This window comes from Ylistrum balloti, unplaced genomic scaffold (genome assembly GCF_031769215.1).
Source record: "Ylistrum balloti isolate Yb309-2 unplaced genomic scaffold, AGI_CSIRO_Ybal_v1 Utg370126, whole genome shotgun sequence".
In the NCBI taxonomy this organism is placed as follows: Eukaryota; Metazoa; Mollusca; class Bivalvia; order Pectinida; family Pectinidae; genus Ylistrum; species Ylistrum balloti.
The window spans coordinates 1,751,303-1,776,523 of NW_026782140.1; the positions used below are offsets into that span (position 1 = coordinate 1,751,303).

The 25,221-nt window shown below is 39.8% G+C and overlaps 1 protein-coding gene and 1 long non-coding RNA gene across 3 annotated transcripts; both read right to left on the reverse strand.

The window, feature by feature from the left end:
* Positions 1-7,987: 7,987 nt before the first annotated feature.
* Positions 7,988-10,268, reverse strand: LOC132550515 (uncharacterized). 2 transcript variants are annotated; one of them, XR_009554220.1, is made up of 4 exons: positions 10,153-10,268; positions 9,017-9,914; positions 8,256-8,612; positions 7,988-8,151 (listed from the first exon to the last, which is right to left on the reverse strand). It is a non-coding gene; the product is annotated as an uncharacterized LOC132550515 (long non-coding RNA). The 2 variants fall into 2 exon arrangements; XR_009554219.1 differs by lacking the exon at positions 7,988-8,151 and having other exon boundaries at positions 8,240-8,612.
* Positions 10,269-16,715: 6,447 nt separating this feature from the next.
* Positions 16,716-24,255, reverse strand: LOC132550498 (ATP-dependent RNA helicase TDRD9-like). Its single transcript, XM_060214568.1, has 10 exons — positions 24,250-24,255; positions 23,505-23,645; positions 23,236-23,325; positions 22,826-22,948; positions 21,525-21,659; positions 21,133-21,282; positions 20,020-20,090; positions 19,120-19,326; positions 17,499-17,637; positions 16,716-16,877 (listed from the first exon to the last, which is right to left on the reverse strand). Exons 1-10 carry the CDS (start codon positions 24,253-24,255, stop codon positions 16,716-16,718), a joined length of 1,224 nt encoding a protein of 407 aa, XP_060070551.1.
* Between the last annotated feature and the right edge of the window lie 966 nt (positions 24,256-25,221).

Below are 25,221 nucleotides of genomic sequence, written 5' to 3' on the forward strand. Positions count from 1 at the left end.
TTTCACATTTTTTCCTGAATATTCTAGTAGTCAAACAAATAAGACACGGTGTTGCACCTTCAACACCTCCATTTCATCTTCTGCAATTGTTTGCTTTGGTATGTTTCATGTTTAGAATTTTTATTTTACATTGGTCAAATCCTGTATACCGCAATTATGTTGTCTATAAATCAAGAAATGTTCATGAAACGGAAGTAATCAGATTCCAACGTCACGGGAACTTAGCAAAACATTAATTCATTTTCAGGTTTGAAAACAAGAAAGCTATTATTGTGTATGACTCTGACCAGTAATTAATTTAAGCCCATAAAGACAATTCATTTAGTTTGATAACGTTATTTTCAATGATGCATTTTATTTACGTTTCGTGATTAAGAGTTTTAAAATGAAGAAACGATCTAGATACCGCAGTTAAGCGATTGGGATTTCACCCACTTTCTTGCCAGTGGCAATGATTATGCCGTATTGTTGAAAATTCACCTGTGTCCTGTTGTAGACATCTTTGAATACTGCTGGGTCATCTGTCTGATAGCTTCTAGCTCTACTTTATATTGTGCCCTGATCAAAGCCTTCCTCTCCTCATCGCTGTACCCAAACGCAGACCCGCTGTTAGCGGCACTTGACCACAAAGATGTATTGGCGGGAGTACACGGTGTTGGCGGTCGGACGGCGTATTGGTCATATCGGCGCACGTCATTGTTATCCAACACTGGGTCTTCTGTGGGCAGTGTGCTCTGATCACGAAAGTATGTATGTACTCTATTAGGGTTCCTCCATGTGTTGGCTGGCATGTGATCGCTGATTCGACGGGACACTTCTGTACATGGAACGACGTTGATTCCGCTACCATGGGAATGAAGACGCCACAGAAGGTGTGGGTTAATGGTCCGCTCAGCCCTGCTTTGACTGTGGCCGCCAAACACCACGTGTTTTACCTGCTGTTTTGGTCGGTGAGGTTTCGTAGTCCATGTTTGACCTGTTGAGCTGCCGTCTACACGCCTGCCTTCGCTTCTGGCTTCTTGGTATTCCCGGCTGGTCTGGGGATGCACAAGTTTTGCTTTTGCATAAGGAAACTCAGACGTTTCGACAAAATTGCTTTCTTTTGATTTCGCTTTCTGTTTGTTTTCCTGTTTTGATTCATATCTCTCTTCTGAAACTTTTCCGGGTGACGTACCGCTGTCGACGGCGCTGATTGGGGACTGGTCTCCCTTTTCAGAAGATAAATTTGTCGGTTCATCTATATCCGTAACGGTAGAACTGCTGGAAGCTGCCAATGAATGCCCGCTGTCCTCACAATCCGAGGAGAAATTCGATGGTGTTCTCTCACTAACACATTTCACTTGGATATTTTTTGGTTGCTGTTTTGTTGGAGAAGCCCCCATTTGTTGTCCCGCGCTCCCCCTCTTGAGTCACATGAGTGTTGTTTCTCTGGTCCGCTGTTGACGAGGAGTAAACACGGGCGTTAGCGCCAGTGATAAGCACAACCATCAATACCAAACAATCACCAATTGTGACGTCATTAGACAATTGCTGCAGTCATATGACGTAACGTCGAAACCATGTGACATTATTACCTTGGTGATATATCGAAACGATATAAAATGGATGATGGATAAACTACCACTGCGGAATTGTGAACTCAGGGCTAAACGATTGCTTAAAAAGAGAAAAAGGACGCTGGACTTCTATCTTTACGATTTGGAGTACAACATGGGATCAGCAGCCAGCACAAAAAGTAAGGATAGCGATATAAGGGACGACTCGGATTCTCAACTCGAACCAGAACAAAGTGAGATTATTATAAAGGACGAGAACACAGAACTCGACCTACGTTGCGAAAGTACCAGTCCGCTTCATTTAAGACGTTCAAATGTCAGTTTAGAAGAAGTAGATGTTTCAGTTGACGATTGTCGAAATGATCTTGGAAAGAAGCAGAAGACGAATCATGTATATAATGGAGTGGGTCTCCTTCAAGAAACGCACATCACCCGCGCACGGCATACCTCCAAACGTTTGGGTACGCCATTTGTTGGTCACGGCATGCCAGTGGAACCGCCAATCAGACACGAGTCCTTCACCAATACGAAAGGTGTTAATTTACTACAAATACATGAACAGTCACCTTGTCAAATGAAAAGAAACGGTACTGGGGAAGTTTCAGATGATAGATCGGAATCACGGCTCGCAAGAAGCATGAAAATGAATAACACCGATATCCTCCGGTCAGGGAGAAACGACGTGTTTGACAATAAGCCGTTCTCAAATATACGTGACTTGGATAGAGAAACCCTAACACTGCACCATGTGTCACAAAGAAAGCCAGGGACAACCGCCATTCTCAATCAGCTGGGAAAACAGGGCATCGTGTCGGCGGATGCTGCAACTGAACGGTCGATTGGAGAACTGCGCCAAACCAGGATGTTATCTAACCAGGATGACATGCCTTATATCCCTTCAATGGATGCGCCAAGACGTCATGCGCCAAGATTGGCGCCCATCACACATAACAACAGCAGTCTAAGGGACGCCATGTGTAAACCGCCGTGGGAACGCAATGTTTTGTCAAATGACAAAAGTTCCAGTAGCAACAGCCCGTTCGACTTCAACCCTCCATTATTCACTGCATCAGGCAAGTCGTGGGGTGATGACGTGATGCCCCTGGAGATCAGACACAACACGGGACGTCGGCTGAAGGTGAGCATGATGGACGACTCTGATAAGGGTTAAATTTGTCTTGACCCTATTTCTTGTCGCGTTTGAAATAAATAAATAAATGTGTTTCTGAAATTTGTCTTTCTTTCATTCCGCTCTTGGCGGATTTTACAAGAGCGTGTACTTGATTCTATTAAAAGGATTGTACAAAAGGACACTGGAACAATTCAGTACAGCTTATGAGATACATACCATGACGATTGGCGATCTTAAAGGCAAAACAATGGACATCTCAAAGATGGGTTAGGAACTGATAAATCAAATATATCTGGGTACTTCAGACGGACTGAGGTATACTTCAAATAGGATGTGGTATATCTGTGTACTTCAGATAGGATGTGGTATATATGTGTACTTCAGATAGGATGTGGTATATCTGTGTACTTCAGACAGACTGCAGTATATATGTGTACTACAGACAGACTGAGGTATATATGTGCTTCAGACAGACTGATGTATATACGTGTACTTTAGATAGGATGTGGTATATCTGTGTACTTCAGATAGGATGTGGTATATCTGTGTACTTCAGACAGACTGCAGTATATATGTGTACTTCAGATAGGATGTGGTATATATGTGTACTTCAGACAGACTGAGGTATATATGTGTACTTAAGATAGGATGTGGTATATATGTGTACTTCAGACAGACTGTGGTATATATGTGTACTTCAGACAGACTGAGGTATATCTGTGTACTTCAGATAGGATGTGGTATATCTGTGTACTTCAGACAGACTGAGGTATATCTGTGTACTTCAGACAGACTGCAGTATATATGTGTACTTCAGACAGACTGAGGTATATACGTGTACTTCAGATAGGATGTGGTATATATGTGTACTTCAGAGAGACTGAGGTATATCTGTGTACTTCAGATAGGATGTGGTATATATGTGTACTTCAGAGAGACTGAGGTATATATGTGTACTTCAGATAGGATGTGGACATGTAGAATTGTTAATGTTGAGAATACCAGATTGAGTCCATGGGAGCTAAGAAACTCATAGGCCAATGAGGGCAAACAGCTGCATAGGCAAATATTCAAACTGAAAAAAATTAATATTTTTCATTTGAAACCGAGCTATATTGAAAACTAGTGGTGACATTCCCCAACAATAAAGTGTGTCTATAAACAATGATAGCATGATCCTGTACATGTTGACTACTGTAATATTCATTTATAAGTCTATACCACTAGACTAAAATTTGTGCTGTGATGTGTCAACGGAAATGAAATTTAATGAACTTATTAAAGATATTAATTTCACGTCCGATTGTAGCCTTGAACTCCCACAATTCTGATCTACAGTAAACATAATATTTTAACAAAATACTAGCTAATTAGGAGGCGTAAAACTATACTTCTCTGAAGTCTGACTTCACAATTTTGTTTTAATTTGATTAGGTTTTAACGACATAAAACATTGAAAAGATAAAGTTTAACTTTGACCTTTGACTGAGAATTACCGATCAGTGGAGTAAATTCTGATTTGACTTCAATGCATGAAGTCGGGGATGCATCAATACTGCAGAACGTGAAATTTTGGAGAAACAAATTTTCTATCCATAGTAACAATGACCTTGAAATTCGACCTCTGGACATGAAAAAAAAAGATCCAATCATGTACATTATGTGAGACAGCAACTGATAAAGTGCGAGATGAATTAGCCAAACAAAACGGGAGAAATTGTATGGATATCAGTCATCTTTTTATGCTAAATGGTAGGTGACCTTTGACATCTAAGACAATGAATTAACTGGCCTTTCACATATAGACTGAGAAGTTGTCTCAAACCTTTCTGTCAGGAAATGTGATTGGAATTGATCAGAAATGTAGAGAAATGGACCAATGGACACAGGAAGTGACAACAATATCCCTGTTGGTCTCTGATCGAGAGATAATGAAACAAGAGGCCCACGGGTCTTAACGGTCATCTGACTATAAAGACCTATATAGAAAAGAAGCCAAATTGGCCTAAAATAAATTGCTCAACTAAATTTTCTAAAAATCATATTCTTTATACTTGCTACTTCACAAATGCCATTACTTTGGAACCTACTGCTTGTTGAAGAAGAAATTTTAAGATATCAACTCACTTAACCCAAGAAATTTTGAATATAACAAATTGGTAGCCATTCACTCACTTACATTAAAGAACCTTTGACCTTTTGGTCATTGATAAGTTGTTTAGTTTAAAGATTTTGACATTTTGACAGGTCATTCATTTTAAACTTGTTTGCCCATCATCCAAGGATGCTACAAGCCCAACATCAGCACCCCGAGCCTTTGGATTATTGAGCAAAAGTCGTCTAAAGATTTACTATATTTGATTCCTTTGACCATGAAAGTGGGTCAAGGTCATCCATTCTGCCAGCCAGCTTACTTCAGGCCTGATATCAAAACCCCTGGCTTATTGGTTATTGAGAAGTTGTTTAATGATTTCAACACATTTGGCTCCTGTGACCTTGAAAGTGGGTCAAAGTCATTAATTCTTTAAGACTTTGTAGTCCTTCATCCAAGCATACTACAGGCCTTCAATCAGCACTATGGGCCTTTCGGTTATTGAGAAGAAATCAGTTGAATGGAAAGTTCAGCGGAAGGCATACTCAGCATACCACCCACGATGACCGATGAAAAGAACAGTTAAAAGGTTTTAACAAATTTGGCCCCTATGACCTTGAATATCAATCAAGGTCACTTCTTTTCGGAATTTTGCTGGGCTTCATCCTAGCAACATGCCAGCCAAATGTCAGGCCTCTAAGCCTTTTAGTGCATGAGAAGAAGTTGTCAAAACGTTTTAATCAATCTGGCCCCTGTTACTTTGGATATGTGCCAAGGCCATTTTGTTTTGCAAACTTTGTTAGGCTTCATCCAAGGAACATGTCCTTCCCCCCCAAAAAAACCCCCAAAAAACCTCCAAAAAACCAAGAGGCATTGCAGCCTTGACGCTCACCTGAGATAAGCAATATTGAATATAAGGATTAAAGGATAGTGTCATGAATCATAAATTGTGATACTGAATATAGACAGTGTCAATACATGCATTCCATCAAAACTGCCATCCTATACTGATAATTCGTATAAAGTTATTTCCTGTGGGAAATGTGAGACCCTGGGGCAATGAAATTCACAATTTTGGTAAAGCACCTTAAGATGCTTCCATTCAAGAAGAGCATTTGATTATACCATATCTGGGTCTTGAGAGGAAGATATTTGAATTCTGAGTCAATTTGACTCCTTTTAGTCCCATCCCTCAGGCCCCTAGGGGATAGGGGCTGGGGGGACTGTATAATTTACAATTTTGGTTGATCTTTTCATTGAAATTGGATCAGTGTTTTTTTAAAAGAAGTCAAATGTATCAAATTATTTACTGATGCATGACACTAGATAAAGGGTATTAGAAACTTTGAGGTGATAAAAAATAAATCCACAACAGAACAATTTAAATTTTTGATTTTTTATAACAAAGCAATATCACATACATGATGAGGAGTAATAAACAAATGACTATAAGTGAAAGGAAAAATAAAGAAAAACAAACTATGTATGAAAATTGCACCTTACTTCAGGTTCATTAAAGAAACTGAATCAAACAATATATGACACTTTATCTGCAGTACACAGATATACCACATCCTATCTGCAGTACACAGATATACCACGTCCTATCTGCAGTACACAGATATACCACATCCTATCTGCAGTACACAGATATACCACATCCTATCTGCAGTACACAGATATACCACATCCTATCTGCAGTACACAGATATACCACATCCTTTCTGCAGTACACAGATATACCACATCCTATCTGAAGTACACATATATACCACATCCTGTCTGAAGTACACAGATATACCTCAGTCTGTCTGAAGTACCCGGATGTACATCAGTCCGTCTGAAGTACCCAGATGTACATCAGTCTGTCTGAAGTAGGCAGATATCTCACTAAATCCACACCACCACTAATCATGCTGTCACTGCTCTGCAATTGTGAAACTCTCATTCTATCTATCAGGAAACCTTTCTTTTGACAGTCCACAGCCATGAAACCCTCATTTACACCAAACAAACCCTGTTTTTCTCAGTCCACAGCCATGAAACCCTCATTTACACTAAACAAACCCTGTTTTTCTCAGTCCACAGCCATGAAAACCTCATTTACACCAAACAAACCTTGTTTTTCTCAGTCCACAGCCATGAAACCCTCATTTACACCAAACAAACCCTGTTTTTTTCAATCCACAGCCTTGAAACCCTCATTTACACCAAACAAACCTTGTTTTTCTCAGTCCACAGCCATGAAACCCTCATTTACACCAAACAAACCTTGTTTTTCTCAGTCCACAGCCATGAAACCCTCATTTACACCAAACAAACCTTGTTTTTCTCAGTCCACAGCCATGAAACCCTCATTTACACCAAACAAACCTTGTTTTTCTCAGTCCACAGCCATGAAACCTCTCATTTAGTCCACACCAAACAAACCAAACCCTGTTTTTCTCAGTCCACAGCCATGAAACCCTCATTTACACCAAACAAACCCTGTTTTTCTCAGTCCACAGCCATGAAACCCTCATTTACACCAAACAAACCTTGTTTTTCTCAGTCCACAGCCATGAAACCCTCATTTACACCAAACAAACCTTGTTTTTCTCAGTCCACAGCCATGAAAACCTCATTTACACCAAACAAATCTTGTTTTTCTCAGTCCACAGCCATGAAAACCTCATTTACACTAAACAAACCTTGTTTTTCTCAGTCCACAGCCATGAAACCCTCATTTACACCAAACAAACCTTGTTTTTCTCAGTCCACAGCCATGAAAACCTCATTTACACCAAACAAACCTTGTTTTTCTCAGTCCACAGCCATGAAACCCTCATTTATACCAAACAAACCTTGTTTTTCTCAGTCCACAGCCTTGAAACCCTCATTTACACCAAACAAACCTTGTTTTTCTCAGTCCACAGCCTTGAAACCCTCATTTACACCAAACAAACCCTGTTTTTCTCAGTCCACAGCCTTGAAACCCTCATTTACACCAAACAAACCTTGTTTTTCTCAGTCCACAGCCTTGAAACCCTCATTTACACCAAACAAACCTTGTTTTTCTCAGTCCACAGCCTTGAAACCCTCATTTACACCAAACAAACCTTGTTTTTCTCAGTCCACAGCCTTGAAACATTTACACCAAACCTCAGTCCACAGCCACCCTCATTTACACAAACAATCTCAGTCCACAGCCATGAAACCCTCATTTACACCAAACAAACCCTGTTTTTCTCAGTCCACAGCCTTGAAACCCTCATTTACACCAAACAAACCCTGTTTTTCTCAGTCCACAGCCTTGAAACCCTCATTTACACCAAACAAACCTTGTTTTTCTCAGTCCACAGCCTTGAAACCCTCATTTACACCAAACAAACCTTGTTTTTCTCAGTCCACAGCCATGAAACCCTCATTTACACCAAACAAACCCTGTTTTTCTCAGTCCACAGCCAGTTGAAACCCTCATTTACACCAAACAAACCCTGTTTTTCTCAGTCCACAGCCATGAAACCCTCATTTACACCAAACAAACCCTGTTTTTCTCAGTCCACAGCCATGAAACCCTCATTTACACCAAACAAACCTTGTTTTTCTCAGTCCACAGCCTTGAAACCCTCATTTACACCAAACAAACCCTGTTTTTCTCAGTCCACAGCCTTGAAACCCTCATTTACACCAAACAAACCTTGTTTTTCTCAGTCCACAGCCTTGAAACCCTCATTTACACCAAACAAACCCTGTTTTTCTCAGTCCACAGCCATGAAACCCTCATTTACACCAAACAAACCTTGTTTTTCTCAGTCCACAGCCATGAAACCCTCATTTACACCAAACAAACCTTGTTTTTCTCAGTCCACAGCCTTGAAACCCTCATTTACACCAAACAAACCCTGTTTTTCTCCACAGCCATGAAACCCTCATTTCAAACACAGCCTTGAAACCCTCATTTACACCAAACAAACCCTTGTTTTTCTCAGTCCACAGCCTTGAAACCCTCATTTACACCAAACAAACCCTGTTTTTCTCAGTCCACAGCCTTGAAACCCTCATTTACACCAAACAAACCCTGTTTTTCTCAGTCCACAGCCTTGAAACCCTCATTTACACCAAACAAACTTGAAACCCTCATTTACACCAAACCTTGTTTTTCTCAGTCCACAGCCTTGAAACCCTCATTTACACCAAACAAACCTTGTTTTTCTCAGTCCACAGCCTTGAAACCCTCATTTACACCAAACAAACCCTGTTTTTCTCAGTCCACAGCCATGAAACCCTCATTTACACCAAACAAACCCTGTTTTTCTCAGTCCACAGCCATGAAACCCTCATTTACACCAAACAAACCCTGTTTTTCTCAGTCCACAGCCATGAAACCCTCATTTACACCAAACAAACCCTGTTTTTCTCAGTCCACAGCCATGAAACCCTCATTTACACCAAACAAACCCTGTTTTTCTCAGTCCACAGCCATGAAACCCTCATTTACACCAAACAAACCCTGTTTTTCTCAGTCCACAGCCATGAAACCCTCATTTACACCAAACAAACCTTGTTTTTCTCAGTCCACAGCCATGAAACCCTCATTTACACCAAACAAACCCTGTTTTTCTCAGTCCACAGCCATGAAACCCTCATTTACACTAAACAAACCTTGGTTTTCTCAGTCCACAGCCATGAAACCCTCATTTACACCAAACAAACCTTGTTTTTCTCAGTCCACAGCCTTGAAACCCTCATTTACACCAAACAAACCTTGTTTTTCTCAGTCCACAGCCATGAAACCCTCATTTACACCAAACAAACCCTGTTTTTCTCAGTCCACAGCCTTGAAACCCTCATTTACACCAAACAAACCTTGTTTTTCTCAGTCCACAGCCATGAAACCCTCATTTACACCAAACAAACCCTGTTTTTCTCAGTCCACAGCCATGAAACCCTCATTTACACCAAACAAACCCTGTTTTTCTCAGTCCACAGCCATGAAACCCTCATTTACACCAAACAAACCCTGTTTTTCTCAGTCCACAGCCATGAAACCCTCATTTACACCAAACAAACCCTGTTTTTCTCAGTCCACAGCCATGAAACCCTCATTTACACCAAACAAACCTTGTTTTTCTCAGTCCACAGCCATGAAACCCTCATTTACACCAAACAAAAACAGCCATGAAACCCTCATTTACACCAAACAAACCCTGTTTTTCTCAGTCCACAGCCATGAAACCCTCATTTACACCAAACAAACCCTGTTTTTCTCAGTCCACAGCCATGAAACCCTCATTTACACCAAACAAACCTTGTTTTTCTCAGTCCACAGCCTTGAAAACCTCATTTACACTAAACAAACCTTGTTTTTCTCAGTCCACAGCCATGAAAACCTCATTTACACCAAACAAACCCTGTTTTTCTCAGTCCACAGCCATGAAACCCTCATTTACACTAAACAAACCCTGTTTTTCTCAGTCCACAGCCATGAAACCCTCATTTACACCAAACAAACCCTGTTTTTCAGTCCACAGCCTTGAAGTCCACACAGCCATGAAACCCTCATTTACACCAAACAAACCTTGTTTTTCTCAGTCCACAGCCATGAAACCCTCATTTACACCAAACAAACCTTGTTTTTCTCAGTCCACAGCCATGAAACCCTCATTTACACCAAACAAACCTTGTTTTTCTCAGTCCACAGCCAGCAAACTCCACAGCCTTGAAACCCTCATTTACACCAAACAAACCTTGTTTTTCTCCACAGCCAGTCCACAGCCATGAAACCCTCATTTACACCAAACAAACCCTGTTTTTCTCAGTCCACAGCCATGAAACCCTCATTTACACCAAACAAACCCTGTTTTTCTCAGTCCACAGCCATGAAACCCTCATTTACACCAAACAAACCTTGTTTTTCTCAGTCCACAGCCATGAAACCCTCATTTACACCAAACAAACCTTGTTTTTCTCAGTCCACAGCCTTGAAAACCTCATTTACACCAAACAAACCTTGTTTTTCTCAGTCCACAGCCATGAAACCCTCATTTACACCAAACAAACCTTGTTTTTCTCAGTCCACAGCCTTGAAAACCTCATTTACACCAAACAAACCTTGTTTTTCTCAGTCCACAGCCATGAAACCCTCATTTACACCAAACAAACCTTGTTTTTCTCAGTCCACAGCCATGCAAACCTCATTTACATCCATTAAACTTACTTTCATTTGTCTATTTCTATCTTCTCCACCGACTTGCATTAAACATTTAAGATATAATTATCACATCAATTTCAAGTTCAATTACAAAAAGCAGGTTTATATAGGAAGATAAATTGGCTCAGTACGCCATCATGTACATGAAGAAATCAATAACTGAGTTAATTCTAGGAAAAATAAGCTGCATGAAAAACACATTTAAAGTCTTACTAGTTATATATGTTATTGGCCTAGGACATGGAGTGCTCTATATCAAACAATGCCACAATCATTTGTCCTAGAGCCTTCTAAGTGAAGCGAACGGCTAAATACTGTGGCTTGGAATAGCAAGCTAGTAGCCCTGAGTATTTGAATGAGATACATTGAGAAGTTGGGAAACACTGATTTTCATTGTCTGACTTATCTTTGGATCTTTATGAAACTGAATCTGTAGTACTATACGGAGAGTATAAAAACAGTAACAGCAATCACATTTCAATGTTTAAATGACGATTAACGTTTAATGAGAAACATTAGTATGTAAATCTATAACTGTCTCAATTTTCATTGTTTCACACGCCAACATCCTCATCACATACAGCTTACATACAGGTATAAATATAAAATTGTTGATCCTTCTTGGCACTCTACATCTTGGACCCGTCTATCGAAGTAACCATGACAATAGGTCACTTCAACAACATGAAAACAGATTTAGCTACCCTATTGTTCTCCTACCATAGTGACAATGGTAAATACTGATGAAAAATGTTAATTTTGTTATTAGTATAAAAAGTCTATCAGCAGGAAGATTGACTGCAGAAAAATGATGGCACACTTTTTGTCGAGGCACAAGTTGTGTAGAAGATTGACAAAGAGAGATGACTAGAGCTGTCCAACACTTTTGCCAGATACATCCTGGTCCAACCTATACAAATCAGCATCTTACAAATATAATCCATCCTGAGCAGTCACTGTTCAAACAATGATGTTGTCTAGTTTACTGTCCACCAAGTTTCAAGTTAACCAGAATTTTGGTTTATGATGTCCAATCTGCCATAGCTGTCTACCTGTCAGTCCACTAGGATTTCAGGAAACCAGATTTGTGGTCTGTCATTGTTGTCTAGCTGTAAGTCCACAAGGATTTCATCAATCAGCCATTTTTGTCTAGCTGTCAGTCCACAAGGATTTCAGGAAACCAGATTTGTGGTCTGTCATTGTTGTCTAGCTGTAAGTCCACAAGGATTTCATCAATCAGCCATTTTTGTCTAGCTGTCAGTCCACTAGGATTTCAGGAAACCAGAATTGTGGTCTGTCATTGTTGTCTAGCTGTAAGTCCACAAGGATTTCATCAATCAGCCATTTTTGTCTAGCTGTCAGTCCACTAGGATTTCAGGAAACCAGATTTGTGGTCTGTCATTGTTGTCTAGCTGTAAGTCCACAAGGATTTCATCAATCAGCCATTTTTGTCTAGCTGTCAGTCCACAAGGATTTCAGTAAACCAGATTTGTGGTCTGTCATTGTTGTCTAGCTGTAAGTCCACAAGGATTTCATCAATCAGCCATTTTTGTCTAGCTGTCAGTCCACAAGGATTTCAGTAAACCAGACTTGTGGTCTGCCATTGTTGTCTAGCTGTCAGTCCACAAGGATTTCAGTAAACCAGATTTGTGGTCTGCCATTGTTGTCTAGCTGTCAGTCCACAAGGATTTCAGTAAACCAGACTTGTGGTCTGCCATTGTTGTCTAGCTGTCAGTCCACAAGGATTTCAGTAAACCAGACTTGTGGTCTGCCATTGTTGTCTAGCTGTCAGTCCACAAGGATTTCAGTAAACCAGACTTGTGGTCTGCCATTGTTGTCTAGCTGTCAGTCCACAAGGATTTCAGTAAACCAGACTTGTGGTCATCAATCTGCCATTGTTGTATAGCTTCCAGTCCCACTAAAATTTGTGTTTAGATTGATCAATCCATTTTTGTGTTGTTGGGACCACACTTGATAGTTTTAGCACTGTATATCACTGATAGAACACATCATCATCTTCCTTCACTTATCCTTCCTCCTGCAGAGCTTCCTCTCTCTCTCTGTGTCTTCGCATGTCAAGATGAGATGCCAGGAGCTGAGGAGTGTTTGCTGTCACATTACACAGCTCACATGTTATAGGGTCACGTCGGTATAAACTGAAAACAGAGGTGAAATTTGTTACTTAGGAGTTTTAGGATATCACTCAACTGGTTATTTCAGCCATCATGACTACAACAATATCACACACAACTTCCCAATATGGCATCTGCTCTTGCAATCTTATATAATGATGAACATTTATTTATTTCTTATACCCCCCACTTTCTCATTTTTTTTTACAAACAAACTTGGATTCCCTTCATCGAAGAATGCATTTGACCAACAAATTTAAGTCTCTTTATTCAATGCCTTTTGTTCTTGACTTGGCCTCCAGATGGAATTTGGTGAACTTGTATACAAGAAGCCCAATGGGCATGCATCGCTCACTTTTGGTCCATTGGTTATTGAGAAGTTGTTTTAAAGAAAAAAGTTGATGCCGGATGCCAGATGACAGACGATGCACCGTGGCATAAACTCACTTGACCCTTCAGGCCAGGTGAGCTAACATGAAATCTCAAAGCTTTAGTACTGTATGGGTCACCTGACAATCTGGTTCTAAAATGTGCATAGTGACCTTATTATGATCCAAGTTGCCTAAGTTGTCCCTCTACATCAAAACTAATATTCCTGCCCGAAATAGTGGTAGAGACATGTTGAGAAAATGTTTGAACAAGGTCAAAGGTCATGTAATAGTTCACAGTGACCTTGCTATGTGCCTAAAATGTTCCTATGGAGGAAGTTTGGTGAACCAATATGAAACAGGATAGGAGATATGACAAGAACAAGGTTTTCTATGAACACGGGCAGAGGTCGAACTGTAGTTCAGAATAAATATTAGGTCATGTTGAATATCACTAAGCACTAGCTTGGGGACCAAGGGAAACACACATCTACAGTATCAAACCTGATAGTTTTAGGAGAAGTACCGATAACAAACTTTTCCTGCCGAAACTCAAAATGGCCACTTGTAGCAATCTTTAAAATTAAATAAATATGAAAAATGTTAGGACCAGCTAGCGACCGTGGGACACATACATGTAATGACAGGATGTAGAAGATCCAATGGAATGTGGAGTAGTGATAACAAGAATCGTTTATGAATGACAGGCCACGTACAAAATGTCATCTGATTGGCTCATGTTTTTCCATTTCCCTCCACTACTTCTAAATATTTATCATCCTCCACTGTAGTCAAAAACAAAATTTCATAACATCAACCTTATCATTCTTTAGACAAAATGTCGTCTAAATAAGGCATTCAGGAGTAAGTATTGCCTCAAAGAAAATGTTGATACACACTACAATATCAAGTCATTTTGCCAACTTACTTCTTGGCAGCCATTTTGAGAAATTTAACATGCTGCTTGAGATATTCTTTGTGCTGGTCAGTTGTGTCCAGACTCAGCTCGTTCACCTCGTCATCTACCAAGGCTACAGCCGAGTGGAGGTTAAGTAACACTGGATTGTCTGCATCTGTGTTCTCCAGTCTATGGTGTAGGATGTCGTCGGGGTTCAGCTGAAACAAGATTTCATGTTTTATTCAATATAAAATGGGACAGTCTGTGTCCTTAAATACATAAAGATTATCATTTGTCAGCATATCAATTTCCTTCAAACTAACTTATTTATCAAATGTTTCAGAAATTTTCATCAAAAGAATCCTGTTAGCATGTTTTACACCACTTTCCATATTTCCTGTGTGTTTCCAGTAGAATAAAAGATGGAAATTATGGAGACATTCTCACTGCTTGTTTCCAGTTTAATATAAAATGGAAATCTTAAAAACATCCCTATGGCTTGTTTCCAGTAGAGTATAGGACACAAAGCATTGACAATTTCCTGTGAATTTTTTTCCATATGAAAAGTTTAGCATGAAAAAAGTACACAAGAGGCCTAATGGGCCTGCATCACTCACCTGTTACATATATACCAGCCATATATCATGCCTCTAGGCCTTTTAGTTTCAGAGGAGAAGTTGTTTAAAGGTTTTAACAAATTTGACCAATGTGACCTTGACAATTATTCAATTCATTTCCTAAATGTTTAAATTTGATCCCTGTGACCTTAAATATAAGTCAAGGTAACTTCTTTTCACAAACTTTCTCATGCTTCATCCTAGGAACATACCAGCCAAATGTCAAAACATTTGACCCTTTGGTTATTGAGAAGAAATTATTTGATGGAAAAAGGGTGACGGTGGACGCCTTCGGGCCAGGTGAGCTAATAATATACTAAAGAGTACCTGGTTCCATTTGTATGGTCTCTCAGCATTCCTCATCTGGATACTCTCTCTTCTCTTCTGTAGAACCCTGTAACAACAAACACTTAACCTGAAACTTTCCTGGTGAAAGTCGATTTGTACCAAACTTGAACAAGGCACACTCCCTAACAAGATATTCAGATTTGTATCACACTTTAACAAGACATACTCCCTCACAGATTTGTATCACACTTTAACAAGACATACTCCCTCACAGATTTGTATCACACTTTAACAAGACATACTCCCTCACAGATTTGTATCACACTTTAACAAGACATACTCCCTCACAAGATTTTCAGATTTGTATCACACTAAAGTTACTACCTATTTTATTGTGACCAGACAAAAGTTACTGCCTGATTTTAGTGTGACCAGACAAAAGTTACTACAAGATTTTAGTGTGACCAGACAAAAGTTACTACCTGACTTTAGTGTGACCAGACAAAAGTTACTACAAGATTTTAGTGTGACCAGACAAAAGTTACTGCCTGATTTTAGTGTGACCAGACAAAAGTTACTACCTGACTTTAGTGTGACCAGACAAAAGTTACTGCCTGATTTTAGTGTGACCAGACAAAAGTTACTGCCTGATTTTAGTGTGACCAGACAAAAGTTACTACCTGATTTTAGTGTGACCAGACAAAAGTTACTGCCTGATTTTAGTGTGACCAGACAAAAGTTACTACAAGATTTTAGTGTGACCAGACAAAAGTTACTACCTGATTTTAGTGTGACCAGACAAAAGTTACTACAAGATTTTAGTGTGACCAGACAAAAGTTACTCCCTGATTTTAGTGTGACCAGACAAAAGTTACTACCTGACTTTAGTGTGACCAGACAAAAGTTACTACCTGATTTTAGTGTGACCAGACAAAAGTTACTACCTGACTTTAGTGTGACCAGACAAAAGTTACTACCTGACTTTAGTGTGACCAGACAAAAGTTACTGCCTGACTTTAGTGTGACCAGACAAAAGTTACTGCCTGACTTTAGTGTGACCAGACAAAAGTTACTACCTGACTTTAGTGTGACCAGACAAAAGTTACCACCTGACTTTAGTGTGACCAGACAAAAGTTACCACCTGATTTAATGTGACCACACAAAAGTTACTACCTGATTTTAGTGTGACCAGACAAAAGTTACTACCTGACTTTAGTGTGACCAGACAAAAGTTACTACCTGACTTTAGTGTGACCAGACAAAAGTTACTACCTGATTTTAGTGTGACCAGACAAAAGTTACTACCTGATTTTAGTGTGACCAGACAAAAGTTACTGCCTGACTTTAGTGTGACCAGACAAAAGTTACTCCCTGATTTTAGTGTGATCAGATAAGACTGATTGATTGATCTTCGTTTGGCAAGACTTAGTTCCAGACTTTATAATGAGTATGTCGACCAGACTTGGGGCCTTGACAAAACATACTCCATAAGTTTAGTGCGAGCTGAGTCCTGTATCTTGTAGACAGCATCAGGGCCCCAGCCCATCACCTTCTCCTGACTGCCGACAGCAAGGTTGATGGCCATTCGTACACCATTGATCTGAAAATATCCATACAATCAATGTAGTGGGAAGATACAATGACTCCTAATCTACCTGAACTTGATAAAAATACTCTGTTAGGAAGATGAGGACCATGTCAAAAGAAATCTTCATGGACTACATCAGAAACTACCTGTAGGCCTGAGATGAAGGCATGACAGAATGTACATAGTCAAAACTATCTGTAGGTCAGAGGTGAAGATGAGACAGACCTTATTTAGTTCAAACTACCTGAATGCCCAAGGTGAAGGTGATACAGACCTTGAAGAGTCATATCTACCTTTTGGCCTGAGGTGAAAATGACATCTGGGGAGGAGACAGTTATAATAGTTATTGGGAAAGAGGTGTTTAATAAAGCCAACAAGAGAGCCTGTATCTCCTCAAGTATCCCACTTCTGTGGGTGAAATCAAAGTAACTCTTGTCCTCACTACAATTACATCATGTATGTTTGACAAAGGATTAGATGAATGGACACATGCAGACACTGAATTTGGTTTAGATAATTCATATGGATTGAAAACTTAACCTTTCATCCCAACTTGCAAGTTGATAATGGTGAAATATTTTGACCAACAATGAAGTAACTGTTCTTCCAGGCTGCAACCTGGTTCATCATTACCTTGTAAATATCTTCCATGTCAATCTTAGTATCAAAGATGACCTCAAGGTCATGGTCAGGGAAACAGGAATATTCCATATTCTGGGCCGGTCCAAGTCCACAAATAGCACCGGTCAGACTGGTCAGTTCTGGATCTGTCCTGTACACCATCATGACAAAGTAAAATCATATATACTTGTTACTCATGCTTGCAATTGATGTAATGAACAAGAAATGATAAAGAAATGAAATGTGGAAAGAACACTTAAAGGTGGTTCTTCTCTAACACTGATGATACAGAGATAGATCTACTGGTGAGTCCTGAAACCTGTACTCGCTGAATTTTCAAGGGTCGCACTGAATTTCTGGAAACACTTAAATTTTCTATTCGTAGTTTTTAATAATAAAGTTGAAAAGGACTTTTGATAACAAACAGGCCTATAAATAAATATAATATGGACTATAAATAAATTGCTCTACAGCTTTTGCAGAAGACATTGTTGGTTCATCAAGACATGCACTACATAATTGCCATTACTCCGGAGATATTGCATGTTGAAAAAAAAGCTACAGGCCAAATATCAAGACCCCTGGCCTTTTTTATTTATCTAGAAGAAGTTGCTTAAGTAATTCAACACATGTAACTCCTGTGACTTTGAAAGTTGGTCCAATATCAGCACCCTGGGCCATTTAGTTATTGAGAAGAAGTCACTTACATATTTTAACACATCTGGTACCTGTGACCTTGAGAGAGGGTCAATGTCATTCATATTCAGAAAGTAGGTAGCCCTTCATCCATGTAGCATGCTACAGGCCTAATATCATCATCCTTGGCATTTTGGTTATTGAGAATAAGTCATTTAAAGATTTTAACATACTTGATCCCTGTGACCTTTCAAGTGGATCAAGTTCATTCCTATTAACTAGGGGTGGAATTAACTTTCTGAATTTAAGAAATGATTCCCCACTCTCAGTGATGTTTTAGACAAAATTTGGTTGAAATCCATTCAAGCATTAAGAAAGAGTAGCACTTTGCAGCAAAATCTTGTCTAACTTCCCATTTTGGGGCTCTACCCCCCACCCCCAAAATCTGAAGGGGTCAAATCAAATTTCTGAATTTAAAAAACAATTGCCTACTCTAACCGATGAATCAGGCCAAATTTTGTTGAAATCCACCTAGGCAGAAAGGAGGAGTAGGGTTTTAAATCTAATTTCAGCACCTCCTCCTTTGGGGTCCTATCCCTTGACCTCTAAGGGTCAAATCAAAATTCTGAATTACAGAAATGATTACCTAAACCCAATGATGCATCTGACCAAATCTGGTTGAAATCCATCCAAGTATGAAAGAGGAGTAGGGTTTCAAAAAGGATGGTGCACAACAACAGACGAAACTCAATGGCTATCTGTCATCTAAACAGGGTCAAGATGACCTAATAAATAGTAGATTGATTATTGAAAATAGCATGATTTTTTTTTCATGAAGCCTTCAAACCTTCTTAATCCTGCCTTGGTCTGATATCACAGCTATAGAGATGGATCTTGTTTGTGAAAAATTATCGACAAACCTTTCTCATATTTGAAGAATTTTTCTCTAGATATTTTAGATGTGATTAACAACATTAATTCTGTGCTGGAAATTTACCTGAATTCCGCGATAGGTGCAAACAGCAAAGAAATCAAAGTGGGTAGTCCTGGTATCAGTGGCATCACCGTGGTGTCCCGCGCCAACATGGTGGATCCCCCTGGGTTAAGTCCAACAAATGCTGCAATCATCAGTCTCGAGTGAGGGTCATGAGGTTCATCGTCGATGGAAACACAGTTAATGCTACCTGGTTCAATCTTGGCACACCTTCAAAATTAAAATACCATTGATATAGATGGATCTCTTTTTGAATTATCTTATTGTCTCTTATCATTAACATAATCTATCAACACCAGCACTTCTGTATCAACTATATTGGTCAACAATTAGACAGGGCCTCCACTGGTCCTAACACCAGACATGTCTATCAGGTAGACAGAGCCTCCTCAGGTCCTAACACCAGACATGTCTATCAGGTAGACAGAGCCTCCTCTGGTCCTAACACCAGACATGTCTATCAGGTAGACAGAGCCTCCTCTGGTCCTAACACCAGACATGTCTATCAGGTAGACAGAGCCTCCTCTGGTCCTAACACCAGACATGTCTATCTGGTAGACAATGGATAAACAACTAATTAGCAGGGAAGCTTGCCCAACAATAAGGATTCCAGTGTTGTATTGTTGATCTAGGACAGATTTCCTGTGTTGTATTGTTGATCTAGGACAGATTTCCTGTGTGTATTGTTGATCTAGGACAGATTTCCTGTGTGTATTGTTGATCTAGGACAGATTTCATGTGTTGTATTGTTGATCTAGGACAGATTTCCTGTGTTGTATTGTTGATCTAGGACAGATTTCCTGTGTGTATTGTTGATCTAGGACAGATTTCATGTGTTGTATTGTTGATCTAGGACAGATTTCCTGTTAAATTGTGGGTGATAACCCGGTGAATGATACCTACCGACAGGATCCTACATTGGTCATACTGATGAAGCTCATCTCGTACGGATTGTGAGGACCTCTTAGATTCATCTGTTGGACGACAAAAATAATGGTACGGCATTTCATGTAAATCATTACACTTTTTGTTTCTTCTTTTTTACCAGTTACAATATGTGAACTATTTTTCTATTTTACCAGTTAGAATATGTGAAGTATTTTTCTATTTTACCAGTTACAATATGTGAAGTATTTTTCTATTTTACCAGTTACAATATGTGAAGTATTTTTCTATTTTACCAGTTAGAATATGTGAAGTATTTTTCTATTTTACCAGTTACAATATGTGAAGTATTTTTCTATTTTACCAGTTAGAATATGTGAAGTATTTTTCTATTTTACCAGTTACAATATGTGAAGTATTTTTCTATTTTACCAGTTAGAATATGTGAAGTATTTTTCTATTTTACCAGTTACAATATGTGAACTATTTTTCTATTTTACCAGTTACAATATGTGAAGTATTTTTCTATTTTACCAGTTACAATATGTGAAGTATTTTTCTATTTTACCAGTTACAATATGTGAAGTATTTTTCTATTTTACCAGTTACAATATGTGAACTATTTTTCTATTTTACCAGTTACAATATGTGAAGTATTTTTCTATTTTACCAGTTACAATATGTGAACTATTTTTCTATTTTACCAGTTACAATATGTGAAGTATTTTTCTATTTTACCAGTTAGAATATGTGAACTATTTTTCTATTTTACCAGTTAGAATATGTGAAGTATTTTTCTATTTTACCAGTTACAATATGTGAAGTATTTTTCTATTTTACCAGTTACAATATGTTAAGTATTCTATTATACTGGTGACAATATGTTAAGTATTCTCCTATTATACTGGTGACAATATGTGATGTATTCTCCTATTATACTGGTGACAATATGTTAAGTATTCTCCTATTATACTGGTGACAATATGCGAAGTATTTTGAGTAACTTTACAAGACAATATGACAGAAGTACGAAGGACTCCAGCAGACTTACCTTGTTGCTTTAAGAATTCTCCCCAAACATTATACTTGGTTAGAGTCATAGGATAAGTTGTACATATTTGAAAGACTTACCTTGCCTCCTCTGCGATCTTCCCTGAAGGTCATACTTGGTTTGAGTGAGAGGTTAAGCCAGCTCGTCTGTTGACTGATGTTTTTCCTTTGTTGTCCTGTTTGACCTAGCTGCCCTGTAGACTCCTCCATCGCACGCTGCTCATGGTTTTGCTTGGTAAAGTATAAACCACAATCTTAACATTTGTCTTTACAAATGATTTGATCTTAGTTAAATTTTGGTTGCCTGTGTTAAGTGGTTTATCTTTGTCTATCCACCGACAAATATTTGATAGGTTAACTATCAGATCTATCCTCCTCCCATTCCTCTTTAGTTCACTACACACATGTATAATATATCATTAATAACTGTGGTATAGATGACAGGCTATAAGTACAAAAGAGTCTGTTTGTACCTTGGACAAAAAGCTTTCTTCAGCAGTGTCAGCAAACTCCAAGGCAATGAGTTCATGGTTGAAACAAATCTGGCGACCGTTTCTCAACACCTCTATCAGCTCCAGACGAAGCACTCCTCTGACCACTGAGTATATCTGCCAGAATAAGATCGTTTAGAATCTGTCCAGGTAAACATTCAAAACACTCATATCCAAACATGTTTACATAACATCAACCAACCTAACATAAATAATCGCACTAAACATTCAATCACTTCTCTGCAGTAAACTATATAAGTTTACTTCACATAGAATTATAGGCCAAGACCCACCATCACTTATCTCACCCAAGACCTGTCATCACTTATCTCACCCAAGACCCACCATCACTTATCTCATCCAAGACCCACCATCACTTATCTCACCCAAGACCTGTCATCACTTATCTCACCCAAGACCCACCATCACTTATCTCATCTCCCAAGACCCACCATCACTTATCTCACCCAAGACCCACCATCACTTATCTCACCCAAGACCCACCATCACTTATCTCACCCAAGACCCACCATCACTTATCTCACCCAAGACCTGTCATCACTTATCTCACCCAAGACCCACCATCACTTATCTCATCCAAGACCCAACATCACTTATCTCATCCAAGACCCACCATCACTTATCTCACCCAAGACCCACCATCACTTATCTCACCCAAGACCCACCATCACTTATCTCACCCAAGACCCAACATCACTTATCTCATCCAAGACCCACCATCACTTATCTCACCCAAGACCCACCATCACTTATCTCACCCAAGACCCACCATCACTTATCTCACCCAAGACCCACCATCACTTATCTCACCCAAGACCCACCATCACTTATCTCACCCAAGACCCACCATCACTTATCTCATCCAAGACCCACCATCACTTATCTCACCCAAGACCCACCATCACTTATCTCACCCAAGACCCACCATCACTTATCTCACCCAAGACCCACCATCACTTATCTCACCCAAGACCCACCATCACCCAAGACCTGTCATCACTTATCTCACCCAAGACCCACCATCTCTTATCTCACCCAAGACCCACTATTACTTATCTCACCCAAGACCCACCATTAGTTGTCTCACCTTTTCACAAAATAAGCTGTCTTTCCACTCAGACTATGTCCTCACCTTTGCAAACAGATCAATGCCCTAATCTTGCCATACAGACCAGTTCCCTCACCTTTACACTCAAATCAGTGTCCTCACTTTTGCACACAGATCAGTGCCCTCACTTTTGCACACAGACCAATGCCCTCACCTTTCCGAACAGATCCTTGTTCATCACCATACTAATGAAAGTGTTGTGGGCCTGTTCTGTCCATCGTCCATCTGGACACTTGATGACGGATGGCCGTATCCCACTTAGAAAGCACTCCACAGCCTGTATGATTGAAACAAATGAAATAGGTAATCCTTATTAAGTGTGCTGACTTGACTTTGATTATTCAGAGTTGGATAGAAATAAAACAGAAAAATACATTTAAATGTCCTGGTCCCCCAAACCGAGACCTGTGAGTCATTTAGAAAATATTTCAATAATCAAACTTTTCACTTTAAGTAAAACCTCTAACATCATGATGTTGATTGGTTGATGAACATCTGATTCCACTGATAACATATGTTATTAACTGCAGGATAAACTATGGGCTTTGAATCTACAACACTTACTTGGAAGGGCACCGTGGAGACAGAGTCGGGCAGTTCTCGGACATCTTCTCGGGCAACCACAGCTGTGTTACCGTAATCCACAAAGAAAACCTGTCATGGAGGCAACTGTGTATAAACATTTCAAATTTCTACATGCATCATGCATACATTGCACACTCTTAAAATAAACACATAAAACTTTAATTTTAATGTCATCTACATTTAAAATAATGAAAACATATGAAACTGAATCAGTGTAAAGTCGTGCAGTGTCTCAGAAGTAGGTTTACCTCTAAGGACTCCCTGAATTGTTTAGTATGAGGCAGTTGTGTTCGAATGATGTTGTCTACTCTTGCCCTGTAGTATTCTCTTGTCTCATCCTCAAACGGTGCAGCACACATCTTCCCCACAGTAATGCATCCCACTAAAGGCTGAAACAGTCATCAACATTTGTAACAATGTAAAGTATACCAAAATCAAACCTAAATGATAGCCCCTGTCATCCACATACCTACCCTCCATGTTTTCCTGGTGTTAAAGCACCAGAGACTGACCACCCCAAGGTCCCTATCCCTTAATATACAGTAAAAAATTACCTCAGAATCCTTACACCTGTGAAGCTACTCTTAGTGTTTTCCACTGTCAATCTCTAGTGAATGATTCCCTCCATCCCCCCAACCCCACTCTCATCCCACCACCTCTTGTCAAACCTGCCTAAGTATCCCGTCCTTCTATATATCTCCACACTCCCATCCCACCACCTCTTGTCAAACCTGCCTAAGTATCCCGTCCTTCTATATATCTTCACACTCCCATCCCACCACCTCTTGTCAAACCTGCCTAAGTATCCCGTCCTTCTATATATCTTCACACTCCCATCCCACCACCTCTTGTCAAACCTGCCTAAGTATCCCTTCCTTCTATATATCTTCAGTGTTTTCCCCTTGTCAACTCTCAACCCCTACACCCCCATCCCCTCCTTATTCCTCCATCAAATCCCAATTCAATATAGGTGGGAGTCTCCCATTCACAAACCTCCATATTGTCCTTTCGAGTGACTGATCATCCCTACCTCACCACCTTATCTTCCCAGTATACATATCTTAAATCATCTACTAACACTTACAATGATTATATACCCTGGTTAAGTGTGGACACCTGCTAAAAACACTCACCATAAGGCATGTGCCCTGGTTAAGTGTGGACACCTGCTAAAAACACTCACCATAAGGCATGTGCCCTGGTTAAGTGTGGACACCTGCTAAAAACACTCACCATAAGGCATGTGCCCTGGTTAAGTGTGGACACCTGCTAAAAACACTCACCATAAGGCATGTGCCCTGGTTAAGTGTGGACACCTGCTAAAAACACTCACCATAAGGCATGTGCCCTGGTTAAGTGTGGACACCTGCTAAAAACACTCACCATAAGGCATGTGCCCTGGTTAAGACAAGTGTGGACACCTGCTAAAAACACTCACCATAAGGCATGTGCCCTGGTTAAGACAAGTGTGGACACCTGCTAAAAACACTCACCATAAGGCATGTGCCCTGGTTAAGACAAGTGTGGACACCTGCTAAAAACACTCACCATAAGGCATGTGCCCTGGTTAAGACAGGTGTGGACACCTGCTAAAAACACTCACCATAAGGCATGTGCCCTGGTTAAGACAAGTGTGGACACCTGCTAAAAACACTCACCATAAGGCATGTGCCCTGGTTAAGACAGGTGTGGACACCTGCTAAAAACACTCACCATAAGGCATGTGCCCTGGTTAAGACAAGTGTGGACACCTGCTAAAAACACTCACCATAAGGCATGTGCCCTGGTTAAGACAAGTGTGGACACCTGCTAAAAACACTCACCATAAGGCATGTGCCCTGGTTAAGACAAGTGTGGACACCTGCTAAAAACACTCACCATAAGGCATGTGCCCTGGTTAAGACAGGTGTGGACACCTGCTAAAAACACTCACCATAAGGCATGTGCCCTGGTTAAGACAGGTGT

What these genes read in the sequence shown, in the direction of transcription:
- LOC132550498 (XM_060214568.1), bottom strand. An exon ending in ACAAGGATCTGTTCGGAAAG is followed by an intron (nt 21,660 to 22,825) that starts GTGAGGGCATTG and finishes TTATTCTGGCAG; the next exon opens with ATATACTCAGTGGTCAGAGG. An exon ending in GCACCTATCGCGGAATTCAG is followed by an intron (nt 17,638 to 19,119) that starts GTAAATTTCCAG and finishes GATGGTGTACAG; the next exon opens with GACAGATCCAGAACTGACCA.